This window comes from Phallusia mammillata, chromosome 6 (assembly GCF_965637545.1).
Source record: "Phallusia mammillata chromosome 6, kaPhaMamm4.hap1.1, whole genome shotgun sequence".
In the NCBI taxonomy this organism is placed as follows: Eukaryota; Metazoa; Chordata; class Ascidiacea; order Phlebobranchia; family Ascidiidae; genus Phallusia; species Phallusia mammillata.
Genome location: NC_137257.1, coordinates 17,097,014 through 17,112,647, shown reverse-complemented (window position 1 = coordinate 17,112,647; position 15,634 = coordinate 17,097,014). Strand labels below are relative to the sequence as shown.

At 38.7% G+C, this 15,634-nt stretch overlaps 2 protein-coding genes across 2 annotated transcripts; both read right to left on the bottom strand.

Moving 5' to 3' along the window:
• Window positions 1–2,437: 2,437 nt before the first annotated feature.
• On the bottom strand, window positions 2,438–6,666 carry LOC145234409 (uncharacterized). Its single transcript, XM_080099144.1, has 11 exons — window positions 6,589–6,666; window positions 5,514–5,694; window positions 5,223–5,403; window positions 4,887–5,060; window positions 4,457–4,617; window positions 4,161–4,371; window positions 3,977–4,092; window positions 3,529–3,739; window positions 3,128–3,440; window positions 2,685–2,998; window positions 2,438–2,489 (listed from the first exon to the last, which is right to left on the bottom strand). Exons 1-11 carry the CDS (start codon window positions 6,664–6,666, stop codon window positions 2,438–2,440), a joined length of 1,992 nt encoding a protein of 663 aa, XP_079955270.1.
• Window positions 6,667–10,799: 4,133 nt separating this feature from the next.
• Window positions 10,800–14,277, bottom strand: LOC145234408 (uncharacterized). The gene is made up of 11 exons (XM_080099143.1): window positions 14,242–14,277; window positions 13,888–14,068; window positions 13,592–13,772; window positions 13,256–13,429; window positions 12,824–12,984; window positions 12,527–12,737; window positions 12,343–12,458; window positions 11,891–12,101; window positions 11,490–11,802; window positions 11,047–11,360; window positions 10,800–10,851 (listed from the first exon to the last, which is right to left on the bottom strand). The coding sequence occupies exons 1-11, from the start codon at window positions 14,275–14,277 to the stop codon at window positions 10,800–10,802; spliced, it is 1,950 nt and encodes a 649-aa protein (XP_079955269.1).
• Between the last annotated feature and the right edge of the window lie 1,357 nt (window positions 14,278–15,634).

The following is a 15,634-nucleotide window of genomic DNA, read 5'->3' as shown; positions in this document are numbered from 1 at the left end:
TTTGCAAGTGCTTCGAACACGCTTCCGGGGACGAATCGCATTCAAGCTTTCTTTAATATGTGTTTGTGGTTTAAGCGCGCTGGAGTCGTATTTCACTTAGTCGCATATTTCACTTAATCGCATATTTTACTTAATTGGATAGAAGCCTTGCTCTAAACCTTCTTACGGATCGTCATCTTAGCAGGGATGTACAATTTGGTACAGACAAACATTACATGAAGAAAATAACGAATGTAAATTTTGATTGTAACAATTTAACGGCTTATAGAGACCTTATCAATACGCAAATATCGTATCCTCTACTAATAAACTATGTTCCCAACTGCCTGCCCGCGACTCCTATTTTTATCTCGCAAAAACATTGTTTCGGTTTTTACTATTGACTTGGGCGTGAACGTGATTATCTCTTTGATTTTATAAATAATATCACATCGTAAGCTTCGTGTGTTTATGTGAATGAAACTATTTTTCCAGCCCCAAATTTATGTTTATGCCACTGAGGATTGTATAGTCACAAGAGTAATACCATGCGGTAGGAAGCGTTTTGGCAGCCTATATGAATATGAGATGGTTGTCAGGGTTATGTCGTTGTTAGAAAGGGGAATACCAGAATCGAACTATATGACGTCAGTGAACACCCCCATATTTGTTCCCTGATCCGCCCATGTACAAACAACTTAGGAATTGGAAGCCCCCGTAGTAAGGATCTATTTTGCCTGTCGCTGAGAAACCTCCTTTTAATGCAAATGAACTATCAGTTTTGACTTTTCGTTTTAGGACTTTCCATGTCGGACGAAATTCGAGCACAATGAGTTAAATAGTGGAAACAATAAAACGATTTCGCCGACTACGCCCATGTATCGAAACAACACGGTTTTCTCCTGAATAGAAGTGTGTAGTTGCTATCTATTAAGTAGTTGTTTTTAAGTAGTTGTTTTTAAGTAGTTGTTAGATTTAGAACTTTTTAACTCGCGAGCCCTTTCCACTTATTTTGCTAGTGATTTTGATATTTATGTGCGAAAAGTTAGAAAAACTGCTACATTTTTTGTATGAATGAGATTGCGTTAACTATGATACCTGAGCCTTCCGAGAGTTTTAATGCAACCCTCAGTTTGTGAAGCCCTAATCCATACAATTCGCTACTGTAACAAGTCATAACGTTTTTGTAGCTTGTTTAGCACAAAAATTCTTAAAATGTGATTAAATTGGAAACAAATATAGTTAACCACATTCAAGTTCAGCTCAAATTACGGATAACTTTGACGCAGAGCATGGAATTTTCCGTCGTCATAAAAATGTGCGAGACAGTTTCAGTTTTAAAAAGCACGGAAAATTTATCAACGCCATAACTCCATAACTCCATCAGCCGATAATTCGCTAGCTGTTGATAACTTGCGCAAGGATCACTTTCCCTTGTTTAAAAGAATACTTCTGCATAAATGGGAAACGGGTTGGTGTAAGGTTTTATATTAAACATCACATTAAAAATAACTTTAAAACTTTCCTAATCCAACATTTACTAAAAGTTGTCAAAGATGTAATGATTTATGCAAACGCAGCAAAGTGCAAAACTTTTTTTTGGAAAATAGAGACATAGAGAATACTCCTTTAATGATACATCCGATCCGGGTCATCATTTCACAAAATTGTTTCGTGACCAGTTTAAGAATAAGTCCCTCTTTCAAATCTTGATCAATCCCCATGACTTGTCAGATTAGAACAAATTTTGTAAAACATGCCGTGAATTACCATTCAAAAAAATACGTTTCCAAGAAGGATATCGAGTCACTAATTCCACAGGGGCAACACGAGTTACCAGGAATACTTAGTGTTTAGTGAAACTATGCACTCGTAAGCTGTTATGCAAACAAACAATTAAGAATTTGTTTTCTGCCAATTTATTGAGGAATTTTTTATCTGACCTGAAAAGAGTTTTTAAAACTACGCACAATTTTGCTTTTCTACAAGTATTTTTTCACAGTTTTTTAACAAGATGATCCGATTTCCAACTAGTATATTGTACGTTCAAATTGAAATCTGTATCGTATCTTGTATCATTGTTTTACAGTGTATGTAAAAATAAAACAAACACGTTTTTTTGCTGGATAAGTATTTGTTTTATGTTTTCGGCGTGCTTCAGACTGTCTTTTAACCACGTAAAAATCCTTTTTCGACAAACAGAATTGTTTTGACGAACATTCTATTCAATCTATCTAACCACAAAACTGGATATATCCTGACCTTTATAAAGTGTGTTGCTGTCTAACTTTAATTCATTTCAACATTTTAATCATTTCATTTTCATTTTACCGCATTGACACAAAAAACTCAGGAAACAAAAGTGAGGTTTAAGATTTTTATTTGCCATAGAGAATGAAAACTTGTGAGTGACCATTAGGGTATTTTACTCATTCCCATCGTTTGTGAAGCGAACCGCTTAATAAACGTAGTAGTTTCCACAGTTGCTGATTTTCCAGGTAGAGGCACGGCTGTAAAGGTAAGAAAAAAATATTGATGTTTTAATAAGTTGACTTATGAACTGATGCAGAAGGCGTTTAAAGAAGAAGCAACAGTTAATATTGCAGATGAAAAAATGTATTGTTTTCTAGGTTTGGGTTCTACTAGAAAATGTATGTACGTGCAGAATTTGATATTTGTGGCAGTGCAAGAAAATGCGTACTTACCACCACTGGGAATAGTAGTAGGTGTAATAGCTGGTGACGGGAAGGCACATCTGCCAACGGAAGTAGCTTCCGTAGTAGAATCTAGGCATGCACACGGCGGCGTAACATCTGAATCCACAGGAGTAGTGCATGACAAGCTTGGGGAGAAGCTGGGCCCAGTAGCTGTCGAACTGCTTCATGACTCCATCGCAGTAGCTCACCAACTTGTTGGCATAGTTGGAACGGGAGTGGCTGACGTAGTAGTAGTTGTAGTAATACTGTCCGTGGAACTCCTCGAGGATCTTGTTGTAAGCATCCCAGTGCTTGATCTTGGCCTGGATGAAACAGAGATTTTTAAGCCAATTACATTATAGTAAGTTCAGTTTAAACACCACTGTCAATGACATCAATCAGTTATATTGCATGTTTACCACTAAAGGAGTAAATTCATCGAAATGACTTACATCCCACATCTTGTTGTAGAGGGTAGATCTCTGGGTGTTGCGAGACTCTTCGAGCTTCTTCTTGTAATCAGCAATGGCGGTGGTTCTCTTGCTCATGCAGCTGTTGTACTTGGTCATCACAGACTTGATGAGTTCCTCAGTCTTGGATCTGTAGGAGGTGACGCTGGCCTCGAAAGCAACAACACACTCGTAAAGCTTCTGGTAAAGCTGATCCTTGTACTTGGCAACAGCCTCGTCCAATCTCTTCTGGAGGTCAGAAGAAAGCTTAGCAAGAATCATTCTCTGGGAGTAGGTCAAGTAAGTGCTTCCGTTGCTGCAGAGAAAATGTAAAGTTTATTGTCGCTATTTAAAACTTCGTTTCAATTTTACACTGGTTTAAACAGTATCAGGTAAAAATGTACCATCTGACGAAGGCAGAGTACTGGAGTCTGTAGATGAACTGATGTCTCTCCTTGATGATATCAGTGTAGGCATTGACGTAGTCGATGTGGTACTGGATCCACTTGCTCTTCCAGGTATTGAAACTGGTTCTGAAAGTCTGGATAGATTCTTCCATCTTGTCCTTCATCTCCTTCTCGAGATCAGCAGAGGGCTTGTTAAGCTTGTTCAAGTCTACAAGCAACGTCTCGGTGTAAGAATTTTGGTATAATTTTTGTCGCAATTTAGTCATGCAACATCCGCAAAAATTACCACCGTAAGGAAGTTATAGTCATCATAGTAAAACTTAAAGGATTGTTGCACAAACCAAGGCGGGTTTCATTAAATTAAGAACATTTTTAACTACGTTTTGACTGGCGAAAATTGATACAAAAATTATGTTGTTAATTGTAGCCATTAATTGTAACATACCGCAAGTTCTCAATCCCTTGTATCCAACTCCGGACCAACAGTAACGGAAAGCTCCCAAGCAAGATCTGTAGAGAGTGTACCTGGTGGTGAACTTGTACCAAGCTCCGAGTCCAGCGCTGAAAACAAAAAGATTTTAGTCATATTGCAAAAGATCCTAACTCACACAGACAATCTAGAAACTGACCAGGAAGTGTAATAACTCTTCTGGTAGAATCTGAGACATCCGTAGCTCATGTAGCAGCGGTAGGCACAGCTGTAGAATCCGATGAGCTTGGACTTGAAGGTCCTGAGGGTGGCGGCGTAGGAGGAGGCGCAACTGCTAGCCCAGCTCATACGAGCAGAGCGATAATATCCGACGACGTAGTTCATGTAGTAAGCGGTAGTGCTCTTGGTACCTGAAGAGATTTTGTTCATTTAAGTTTGTTGTCGTTTTTGGAAATGAACAGTTGAACGAAGATTGTGAAAAACCCCATAACTTACAGTAAATCCTCTGGAGGATGGCCAAGTAGTTGTTGGCCTGGCAGTTGGCGACGGCAACCTTGTGCTGGTAGAACTTGGCAACGTAAGCGTTGATCCTCTCATCCAAAGCCTTGCTGTAGTCAGCGATCTTCTCAACACGGGTCTCGAGGCACTTCTTGGCGCTATCATTCAACACAGACTCGTCAGTAATAAAAAACTATGTGATTTTGATATTTGATGGACCCAATTTATTATTGCATTGCAGTTTTGCTAAAATTACGTTTATTGTTCAACATGATGACGACTTGGTTTCATTGGGCATAAACTTACAGGTTTCCTACAATAAATGCTTGTTTAACAAACAAAAGACAAGCGATAAAGTGATTTAAAGTTTAAACCTTTTGTGATTTTAATGTTGATCGATAAGCTATTATGCAAAAACATGACTTACTTCTCAACGAGCTTGGCCTGGAAAGAAATGATCAAGTTGAGCTTATCGTTGAGGGCCTTGTAGTATCTGTTCAAAGCATCGTACTTCATTTCATAGAGCTTCTGGTTGTAGGCAGAGATCTTGGCATCACGCTCACGAACGAGTTCAGCTCTTTCGTTGGCATCAGTGACACAACTGAAAATCAAATCATTGCGTTTTATCACTCTTGTGGAAAACATATGGGTACGCATACGTTCAGCGTTCATAGCCATGTATGATAGATACGGTTGTTTGTTGGCACTTTTTAGGCACAAGATGTCAAATTTAACGTTTCTTTGTGCTGTTTCGTTTACTTACGACATCTTGTAGTCATAGTACTGGGTGATGAACTTCTTGTAAGCATCCATGTATTCGTAGGTCTTGGCGTAAAGGTAGTTGTACCACTCAATACGCTTGGAAACCATTTCTCTGGAGATCTTGGCAAGAGCCTCCTTAAGAAGGTTCTTCAATTCATTGACAACATCGTCAACGGATTGTTCTGTAAATGATATACAGAAATGCAGCAAACCACTTTTTGCTTGTTCTGTTACTGTTACTTGTTTTGGTCTTTAAATCTAGGCCCATTGTGTTAACACAAAGTCAGGTTACCTTGCCATCCGGCCTTTCCGCAAGTATCATCGGGGTAAACCTTCAAGATGGGAGCGTAGTACTTGGTGGAGCACCAGTCGTTCTTGAAGTAAACGCAGAAGTTGTAGTAGGAGGAAGGCAGGTAGACATTGAAGCCTCTGCTGTAGTAATAGGTGTAGCTGCAGCTGTAGGCGTTGGTGGCCTAAAAAAGTTTCATTGGGTAAAATATGATCATGCACACGTATATCAAGGAGAAAAAACGATTAGAAAAACTTGGTTCAACCTCCTCCAGCAAGCTTTCTCATCGTTTCGTACAAAGATTTTTCATACAAAATAGAAAAAAAGCATTATACAATTTCAAAACTTGTACTTACTGCAATGCAGGCCAAAAGAACGAGCAACAATTTCATCTTAGTCTTTCGAGTTTCCTTCTGGGGATAGTCGAAGCTGTGGACTGAAATTTCAGTGATACACTGCCTTACTTATACTCCTTTCTGTCATACCTTTTCTAATGTGAAGTGGGGATGTGACAACAAAATCCAGGGTTTGTGTATTTTTGCAGTCCAGCATTTGTTATTCAAGTTCTTGCAACAATTATTTTAGCGGTGCACACGTTGCAACTGTTGAAGTACTATTTGGTTGGCAACGTGACTTTGCCAAGTAAAACACATAGGCTTATCAGAGCAAATGTGTTATTAGAGCGATTAAGTAACTCATGTTACAATATCCCAAGTAACAAAGCATGTGTTTGTATTGGCAAACAGTCTGTGGTGGGTTTGTTAAGTTGTGTTGCAATTGCTGAAGTGCATTTGTGCTGGAGTTCTGTATTTGGTAGTTGGTATTGCATTGTGCTTGATTGCTGCTGTTTTGAAAAGCTTTATCAATGACCATTTAGTCAATCCTCAATTATGTAAGGTTGCTTAGTGATCTCGCAAATATTTGCAGTTTGTTTCTGTTGCGCTTATTGTCACAAGTGGTTTTCTATTTCACCTACTGCTTGTTAACCTTTACAAACCACGTGGACGGATTGAAATACATGGTTACGTCACCAACACAGGTTAAATGGCATTAGTGTTAAACCCCACGCTTAACACACCTCCCAACATGCTCCAGTGGGTGGTTCGATGCGACAGAATGAGTTTTGTTCCAAAATATACGACAATTGCACAGCCATATACGCTAACTATTTAGGTCCTCTTTCTAAAGCAGTGGTTCTTAACCTGGGGTTTGCGGACCCCCAAGGGGTCCGTGAGATGGTTTCAGGGGGTCCACGGAGGGAAATATGTTAAGTATCATTAACCAACAGAAGAGTATTTTTAAGTTTCTCAACCGTTTTTACAATCCTGCATACGAGTGCACGCTGTTTATTACACCTTAATTATGCCGAGAACAATTACTTTTTGTGATTGTCTTCCCTATTGTGACATCATAACACACATGGACAATAGACTTTATAGGACAAGTGATTTGTGAAATTATATATACCAGAAATATTATCAATTCGATGCGTTGGCCACTACAATACAGAAATGTCATTGATTTTAAAGGACTGTGAAGGCGGATTTAAATGCTTCTAAAGCATGACAGGGTATAATGCAAGAAACGTGAAACATAAAAAAAAAAGATGGTAAATTGCGTTGGGGGTCCGCAGACTTACAAAATTCATAAAAGGGGTCCGTGACTACAAAAAGGTTAAGAACCACTGTTCTAAAGGGACAGTCAGGTTGATTCGATTTGCTGGTTTATTGTTATTTTGTCTACAGTTTGAGCACCTGATTTTGCCATAAAATGTTTTTCAGGGGGTAGTGTGTTTGTGGGTCAAGCGCACTGGGTCATTCGGTCAAGTTCATGAAACGTTTGCAATCGGTAGATATCAGGGCCCTGGAGAGGAAAAACATGTGCTGGTGTAAGACATTTTCTGGTTCTATATTTGAACAAAAGTCATTAATAGAATGGATTTTAATCGTAACGAGAGAACCAAAAATACAATAGCCTACTGAACAATTCCACATATCGTTTCCGTTTTGGAAAAATTTTTGGTCTGTAATTGTAACACAAAATGAATACAAAATCTTGTCGGTCACAAAAGCACGTAAATTTAATTTCGCAATTTTGTTTTATTTTCAAATTGTGGCTAATTTGGTTCAGTTTTTCCCCAAGGGGTTGTGTTTGAAGCAATCTGTTGTAAATGACCTTTAATAAAAGGGTAGAGCTACTAACACAAGAACTCACAACACACAGGTTTGCTAATTTCCGGTAGGTGGGGCACTTAAATATTTTAAATGCAGTTTGTGGAAAAAATGCTAATCATTAGGGCTATGAGGGTTAGGCTAAGGTTTCACAATAATAATAATAACAATAACACCAACCTAAAAACCCAGTTCTTTATGTTAAATTCAGCCCCCAACCCTATCTCAGTTTCACTGTTTTTTTTTAATTAACTGCGATGTTTTCGCCCTCTATCGGTATTTAGCAAATCTGGTGTGCTGTGAGTTCCTGTGTTAGTAGCTCTATCAGTATATGAAAGCTAACTTGTGCCTTGGATTATTTAGCTAGCCACTAAAGACATACGCTAGAGAGCGCCACTGTATACGTATGTATTAGTACTTGTACGCGTAATATGCCTTCGTACAAATCTGTACACAGCGAAAGTGCAAAATTTAACTTTAAATGTACGTGGCTTTAACGATATCTGAGTTTACGAGGGAAGGAAAAAAATCATGTCAATGCTTTTAGGTCCTCTTTTGTAACTATTTAGGTTCCCTTTCTAAAGGCACATTTAGGTTTTATTCGATTTGCTGTTGTTTTACAATTTGAGCACCTCATTTTGCCATGAAATGTTTTGCAAGTGCTTCGAACACGCTTCCGGGGACGAATCGCATTCAAGCTTTCTTTAATATGTGTTTGTGGTTTAAGCGCGCTGGAGTCGTATTTCACTTAGTCGCATATTTCACTTAATCGCATATTTTACTTAATTGGATAGAAGCCTTGCTCTAAACCTTCTTACGGATCGTCATCTTAGCAGGGATGTACAATTTGGTACAGACAAACATTACATGAAGAAAATAACGAATGTAAATTTTGATTGTAACAATTTAACGGCTTATAGAGACCTTATCAATACGCAAATATCGTATCCTCTACTAATAAACTATGTTCCCAACTGCCTGCCCGCGACTCCTATTTTTATCTCGCAAAAACATTGTTTCGGTTTTTACTATTGACTTGGGCGTGAACGTGATTATCTCTTTGATTTTATAAATAATATCACATCGTAAGCTTCGTGTGTTTATGTGAATGAAACTATTTTTCCAGCCCCAAATTTATGTTTATGCCACTGAGGACTGTATAGTCACAAGAGTAATACCATGCGGTAGGAAGCGTTTTGGCAGCCTATATGAATATGAGATGGTTGTCAGGGTTATGTCGTTGTTAGAAAGGGGAATACCAGAATCGAACTATATGACGTCAGTGAACACCCCCATATTTGTTCCCTGATCCGCCCATTTACAAACAACTTAGGAATTGGAAGCCCCCGTAGTAAGGATCTATTTTGCCTGTCGCTGAGAAACCTCCTTTTAATGCAAATGAACTATCAGTTTTGACTTTTCGTTTTAGGACTTTCCATGTCGGACGAAATTCGAGCACAATGAGTTAAATAGTGGAAACAATAAAACGATTTCGCCGACTACGCCCATGTATCGAAACAACACGGTTTTCTCCTGAATAGAAGTGTGTAGTTGCTATCTATTAAGTAGTTGTTTTAAAGTAGTTGTTAGATTTAGAACTTTTTAACTCGCGAGCCCTTTCCACTTATTTTGCTAGTGATTTTGATATTTATGTTCGAAAAGTTAGAAAAACTGCTACATTTTTTGTATGAATGAGATTGCGTTAACTATGATACCTGAGCCTTCCGAGAGTTTTAATGCAACCCTCAGTTTGTGAAGCCCTAATCCATACAATTCGCTACTGTAACAAGTCATAACGTTTTTGTAGCTTGTTTAGCACAAAAATTCTTAAAATGTGATTAAATTGGAAGCAAATATAGTTAACCACATTCAAGTTCAGCTCAAATTACGGATAACTTTGACGCAGAGCATGGAATTTTCCGTCGTCATAAAAATGTGCGAGACAGTTTCAGTTTTAAAAAGCACGGAAAATTTATCAACGCCATAACTCCATTACTCCATCAGCCGATAATTCGCTAGCTGTTGATAACTTGGGCAAGGATCACTTTCCCTTGTTTAAAAGAATACTTCTGCATAAATGGGCAACGGGTTGGTGTAAGGTTTATTTTAAACATTACTTTAAACCTAACTTTAAAACTTCCCTAATCCAACATTTACTAAAACTTGTCAAAGATGTTATGATTTATCTGGAAGCAACTATAACGGCGCTCAGAGCTCGGGTAGCGCTCCAAACTCAGCAAAGTGCAAAACTTTTTTTTGGAAAATAGAGACATAGAGAATACTCCTTTAATGATACATCCGATCCGGGTCATCATTTCACAAAAGTTGTGTCGTGACCAGTTTAAGAATAAGTCCCTCTTTCAAATCTTGATCAATCCCCATGACTTGTCAGATTAGAACAGATTTTGTAAAACATGCCGTGAATTACCATTCAAAAAAATACGTTCCTAAGAAGGATATCGAGTCACTAATTCCACAGGGGCAACACGAGTTACCAGGAATACTTAGTGTTTAGTGAAACTATGCACTCGTAAGCTGTTATGCAAACAAACAATTAAGAATTTGTTTTCTGCCAATTTATTGAGGAATTCTTTATTTGACCTGAAAAGAGTTTTTAAAACTACGCAAAATTTTGCTTTTCTACAAGTATTTTTTCACAGTTTCTTCACAAGATGATCCGATGTCCAACTGGTTGTACGTTCAAATTGAAATCTGTATCGTATCTTGTATCATTCTTTTACAGTGTATGTAAAAATAAAACAAACACGTTTTTTGCTGGATAAGTATTTGTTTTATGTTTTCGGCGTGCTTCAGACTGCCTTTTAACCACGTAAAAATCCTTTTTCGACAAACAGAATTGTTTTGATGAACATTCTTTTCAATCTATCTAACCACAAAACTGGATATATCCTGACCTTTATAAAGTGTGTTGCTGTCTAACTTTAATTCATTTCAACATTTTAATCATTTCATTTTCACTTCACCGCATTGACACAAAAAAGACTCAGGAAACAAAAGTGAGGTTTAAGATTTTTATTTGCCATAGAGAATGAAAACTTGTGAGTGACCATTAGGGTATTTTACTCAGTCGATTCCCACCGTTTGTGAAGCGAACCGCTTAATAAACGTAGTAGTTTCCACAGTTGCTGATTTTCCAGGTAGAGGCACGGCTGTAAAGGTAAGAAAAAAATATTGATGTTTTAATAAGTTGACTTATGAACTGATGCAGAAGGCGTTCAAAGAAGAAGCAACAGTTAATATTGCAGATGAAAAAAGGTATTGTTTTCTATGTTTGGGTTCTACTAGAAAATGTATGTACGTGCAGAATTTGATATTTGTGGCAGTGCAAGAAAATGCGTACTTACCACCACTGGGAATAGTAGTAGGTGTAATAGCTGGTGACGGGAAGGCACATCTGCCAACGGAAGTAGCTTCCGTAGTAGAATCTAGGCATGCACACGGCGGCGTAACATCTGAATCCACAGGAGTAGTGCATGACAAGCTTGGGGAGAAGCTGGGCCCAGTAGCTGTCGAACTGCTTCATGACTCCATCGCAGTAGCTCACCAACTTGTTGGCATAGTTGGAACGGGAGTGGCTGACGTAGTAGTAGTTGTAGTAATACTGTCCGTGGAACTCCTCGAGGATTTTGTTGTAAGCATCCCAGTGCTTGATCTTGGCCTGGATGAAACAGAGATTTTTAAGCCAATTACATTATAGTAAGTTCAATTTAAACACCACTGTCAATGACATCAATCAGTTATATTGCATGTTTACCACTAAAGGAGTAAATTCATCGAAATGACTTACATCCCACATCTTGTTGTAGAGGGTAGATCTCTGGGTGTTGCGAGACTCCTCAAGCTTCTTCTTGTAATCAGCAATGGCGGTGGTTCTCTTGCTCATGCAGCTGTTGTACTTGGTCATCACAGACTTGATGAGTTCCTCAGTCTTGGATCTGTAGGAGGTGACGCTGGCCTCGAAAGCAACAACACACTCGTAAAGCTTCTGGTAAAGCTGATCCTTGTACTTGGCAACAGCCTCGTCCAATCTCTTCTGGAGGTCAGAAGAAAGCTTAGCAAGAATCATTCTCTGCTCGTAGGTCAAGTAAGTGCTTCCGTTGCTGCAGAGAAAATGTAAAGTTTATTGTCGCTTTTTAAAACTTCGTTTCAATTTTACACTGGTTTAAACAGTAATGGGTAAAAATGTACCATCTGACGAAGGCAGAGTACTGGAGTCTGTAGATGAACTGATGTCTCTCCTTGATGATATCAGTGTAGGCATTGACGTAGTCGATGTGGTACTGGATCCACTTGCCCTTCCAGGTATTGAAAGTGGTTCTGAAAGTCTGGATAGATTCTTCCATCTTGTCCTTCATCTCCTTCTCGAGATCAGCAGAGGGCTTGTTAAGCTTGTTCAAGTCTATACGCAAAGTCTCGGTGTAAGAATTTTGGTAAAAATAATTTTTGTCGCAATTTAGTCATGCAACATCCGCAAAAATTACCACCGTAAGGAAGTTATAGTCATCATAGTAAAACTTAAAGGATTGTTGCACAAACCAAAGCGGGTTTCAATAAATTAAGAACATTTTAACTACGTTTTGACTGGGCGAAAATCGATACAAAAATTATGTTGTTAATTGTAGCCATTAATTGTAACATACCGCAAGTTCTCAATCCCTTGTATCCAACTCCGGACCAACAGTAACGGAAAGCTCCCAAGCAAGATCTGTAGAGAGTGTACTTGGTGGTGAACTTGTACCAAGCTCCGAGTCCAGCGCTGAAAACAAAAAGATTTTAGTCATATTGCAAAAGATCCTAACTCACACAGACAATCTAGAAACTGACCAGGAAGTGTAATAACTCTTCTGGTAGAATCTGAGACATCCGTAGCTCATGTAGCAGCGGTAGGCACAGCTGTAGAATCCGATGAGCTTGGACTTGAAGGTCCTGAGGGTGGCGGCGTAGGAGGAGGCGCAACTGCTAGCCCAGCTCATACGAGCAGAGCGATAATATCCGACGACGTAGTTCATGTAGTAAGCGGTAGTGCTCTTGGTGCCTGAAAAGATTTTGTTCATTTAAGTTTGTTATCGCTTTTTGGAAATGAACAGTTTAACGAAGATTGTGAAAAACCCACAAACTTACAGTAAATCCTCTGGAGGATGGCCAAGTAGTTGTTGGCCTGGCAGTTGGCGACGGCAACCTTGTGCTGGTAGAACTTGGCAACGTAAGCGTTGATCCTCTCATCCAAAGCCTTGCTGTAGTCAGCGATCTTCTCAACACGGGTCTCGAGGCACTTCTTGGCGCTATCATTCAACACAGACTCGTCAGTAATAAAAAAAACTGTGTGATTTTGATATTTGATGGACCCAATTTGTTATTGCATTGCAGTTTTGCTAAAATTACGTTTATTGTTCAACATGATGACGACTTGGTTTCATTGGGCATAAACTTACAGGTTTCCTACAATAAATGCTTGTTTAACAAACAAAAGACAAGCGATAAAGTGATTTAAAGTTTAAACCTTTTATGATTTTAATGTTGATCGATAAGCTATTTTGCAAAAACATGACTTACTTCTCAACGAGCTTGGCCTGGAAAGAAATGATCAAGTTGAGCTTATCGTTGAGGGCCTTGTAGTATCTGTTCAAAGCATCGTACTTCATTTCATAGAGCTTCTGGTTGTAGGCAGAGATCTTGGCATCACGCTCACGAACGAGTTCAGCTCTTTCGTTGGCATCAGTGACACAACTGAAAATCAAATCATTGCGTTTTATCACTCTTGTGGAAAACATATGGGTACGCATACGTTCAGCGTTCATAGCCATGTATGATAGATACGGTTGTTTGTTGGCACTTTTTAGGCACAAGATGTCAAATTTAACGTTTCTTTGTGCTGTTTCGTTTACTTACGACATCTTGTAGTCATAGTACTGGGTGATGAACTTCTTGTAAGCATCCATGTATTCGTAGGTCTTGGCGTAAAGGTAGTTGTACCACTCAATACGCTTGGAAACCATTTCTCTGGAGATCTTGGCAAGAGCCTCCTTAAGAAGGTTCTTCAATTCATTGACAACATCGTCAACGGATTGTTCTGTAAATGATATACAGAAATGCAGCAAACCACTTTTTGCTTGTTCTGTTACTGTTACTTGTTTTGGTCTTTAAATCTAGGCCCATTGTGTTAACACAAAGTCAGGTTAGCCTACCTTGCCATCCGGCCTTTCCGCAAGTATCATCGGGGTAAACCTTCAAGATAGGAGCGTAGTACTTGGTGGAGCACCAGTCGTTCTTGAAGTAAACGCAGAAGTTGTAGTAGGAGGAAGGCAGGTAGACATTGAAGCCTCTGCTGTAGTAATAGGTGTAGCTGCAGCTGTAGGCGTTGGTGGCCTAAAAAAGTTTCATTGGGTAAAATATGATCATGCACACGTATATCAAGGAGAAAAAACGATTAGAAAAAACTTGGTTCAACCTCCTCCAGCAAGCTTTCTCATCGTTTCGTACAAAGATTTTTCATACAAAATAGAAAAAAAGCATTATACAATTTCAAAACTTGTACTTACTGCAATGCAGGCCAAAAGAACGAGCAACAATTTCATCTTAGTCTTTCGAGTTTCCTTCTGGGGATAGTCGAAGCTGTGGACTGAAATTTCAGTGATACACTGCCTTACTTATACTCCTTTCTGTCATACCTTTTCTAATGTGAAGTGGGGATGTGACAACAACATCCGGGGTTTGTGTATTTTTGCAGTCCAGCATTTGTTATTCAAGTTCTTGCAACAGTTATTTTAGCGGTGCACACGTTGCAACTGTTGAAGTATTATTTGGTTGGCAACGTGACTTTGCCAAGTAAAACACACGGGCTTATCAGAGCAAATGTGTTATTAGAGCGATTAAGTAACTCATGTTACAATATCCCAAATGTGTTTGTATTGGCAAACAGTCTGTGGTGGGTTTGTTAAGTTGTGTTGCAATTGCTGAAGTGCATTTGTGCTGGAGTTCTGTATTTGGTAGTTGGTATTGCATTGTGCTTGATTGCTGCTGTTTTGAAAAGCTTTATCAATGACCATTTAGTCAATCCTCAATTATGTAAGGTTGCTTAGTGATCTTGCAAATATTTGCAGTTTGTTTCTGTTGCGCTTGTATAAAACATATATTAGTTAGACTCGTTTGTCAGTACATTTAAAATCCAAGCGTCTCTGCGGGCCGCACAACCTTTTATTAAGGGCCGCATTTGGCCCGCGGGCCGCAGGTTGCACACCCCTGGTCTAAAGTGACAGACAAATTCTTATTAAACACACGGGTCTGATCAATCGAGGCAAAGTAAGTGATGTGTTATGTTCTAACTCAAACCATTGAATCTCTTCAGTCACCACTCGCTGTTTAGACTCTGTTATTTCCTGTTTGTTGTCAACATTTTGTTAGATTGTCGCATGGTTAAGAACTAAGCTTTAAGGTTATGAACTAAGTTCACAGTTGCTTATATTGTCATTTCTATTTTTTTACAAAACTTCACCATAATACTCGCTATGTGCTTTTGCGCCACCTACCGATCTTCGTTCCAGACAACCAAAAGTGCTGTGTCATTGTGACTCCGCTGACTTACATGAAACCAGCTGAGTGCTTGTTTAATTGCAAAAAAGTGACCTCTGGAGATTAAAAATCAAATCAAATCTTCCAGTAATCTTGCAGTAAATTTTTCAGACACAACTTTTGATATTTTCTGTTATATTTATACTTTACGACGTCAATGTATACAGTGTAACTTTTTTAAAAAAAGATTACTAGCGAGTGGCTGTTTATTTGAGCACGTGTGTGAACTTGTAAAACAGGTTTTTACAAAAAAATAAAAATGAATGATGGCTATCGCGAAACTCAACGCGAATTTAACGTATCTCCAATAGAAATGTTAAGCAAGGCACATGCGTTTTGTCGTCAATGTGTATGTAAATAAAA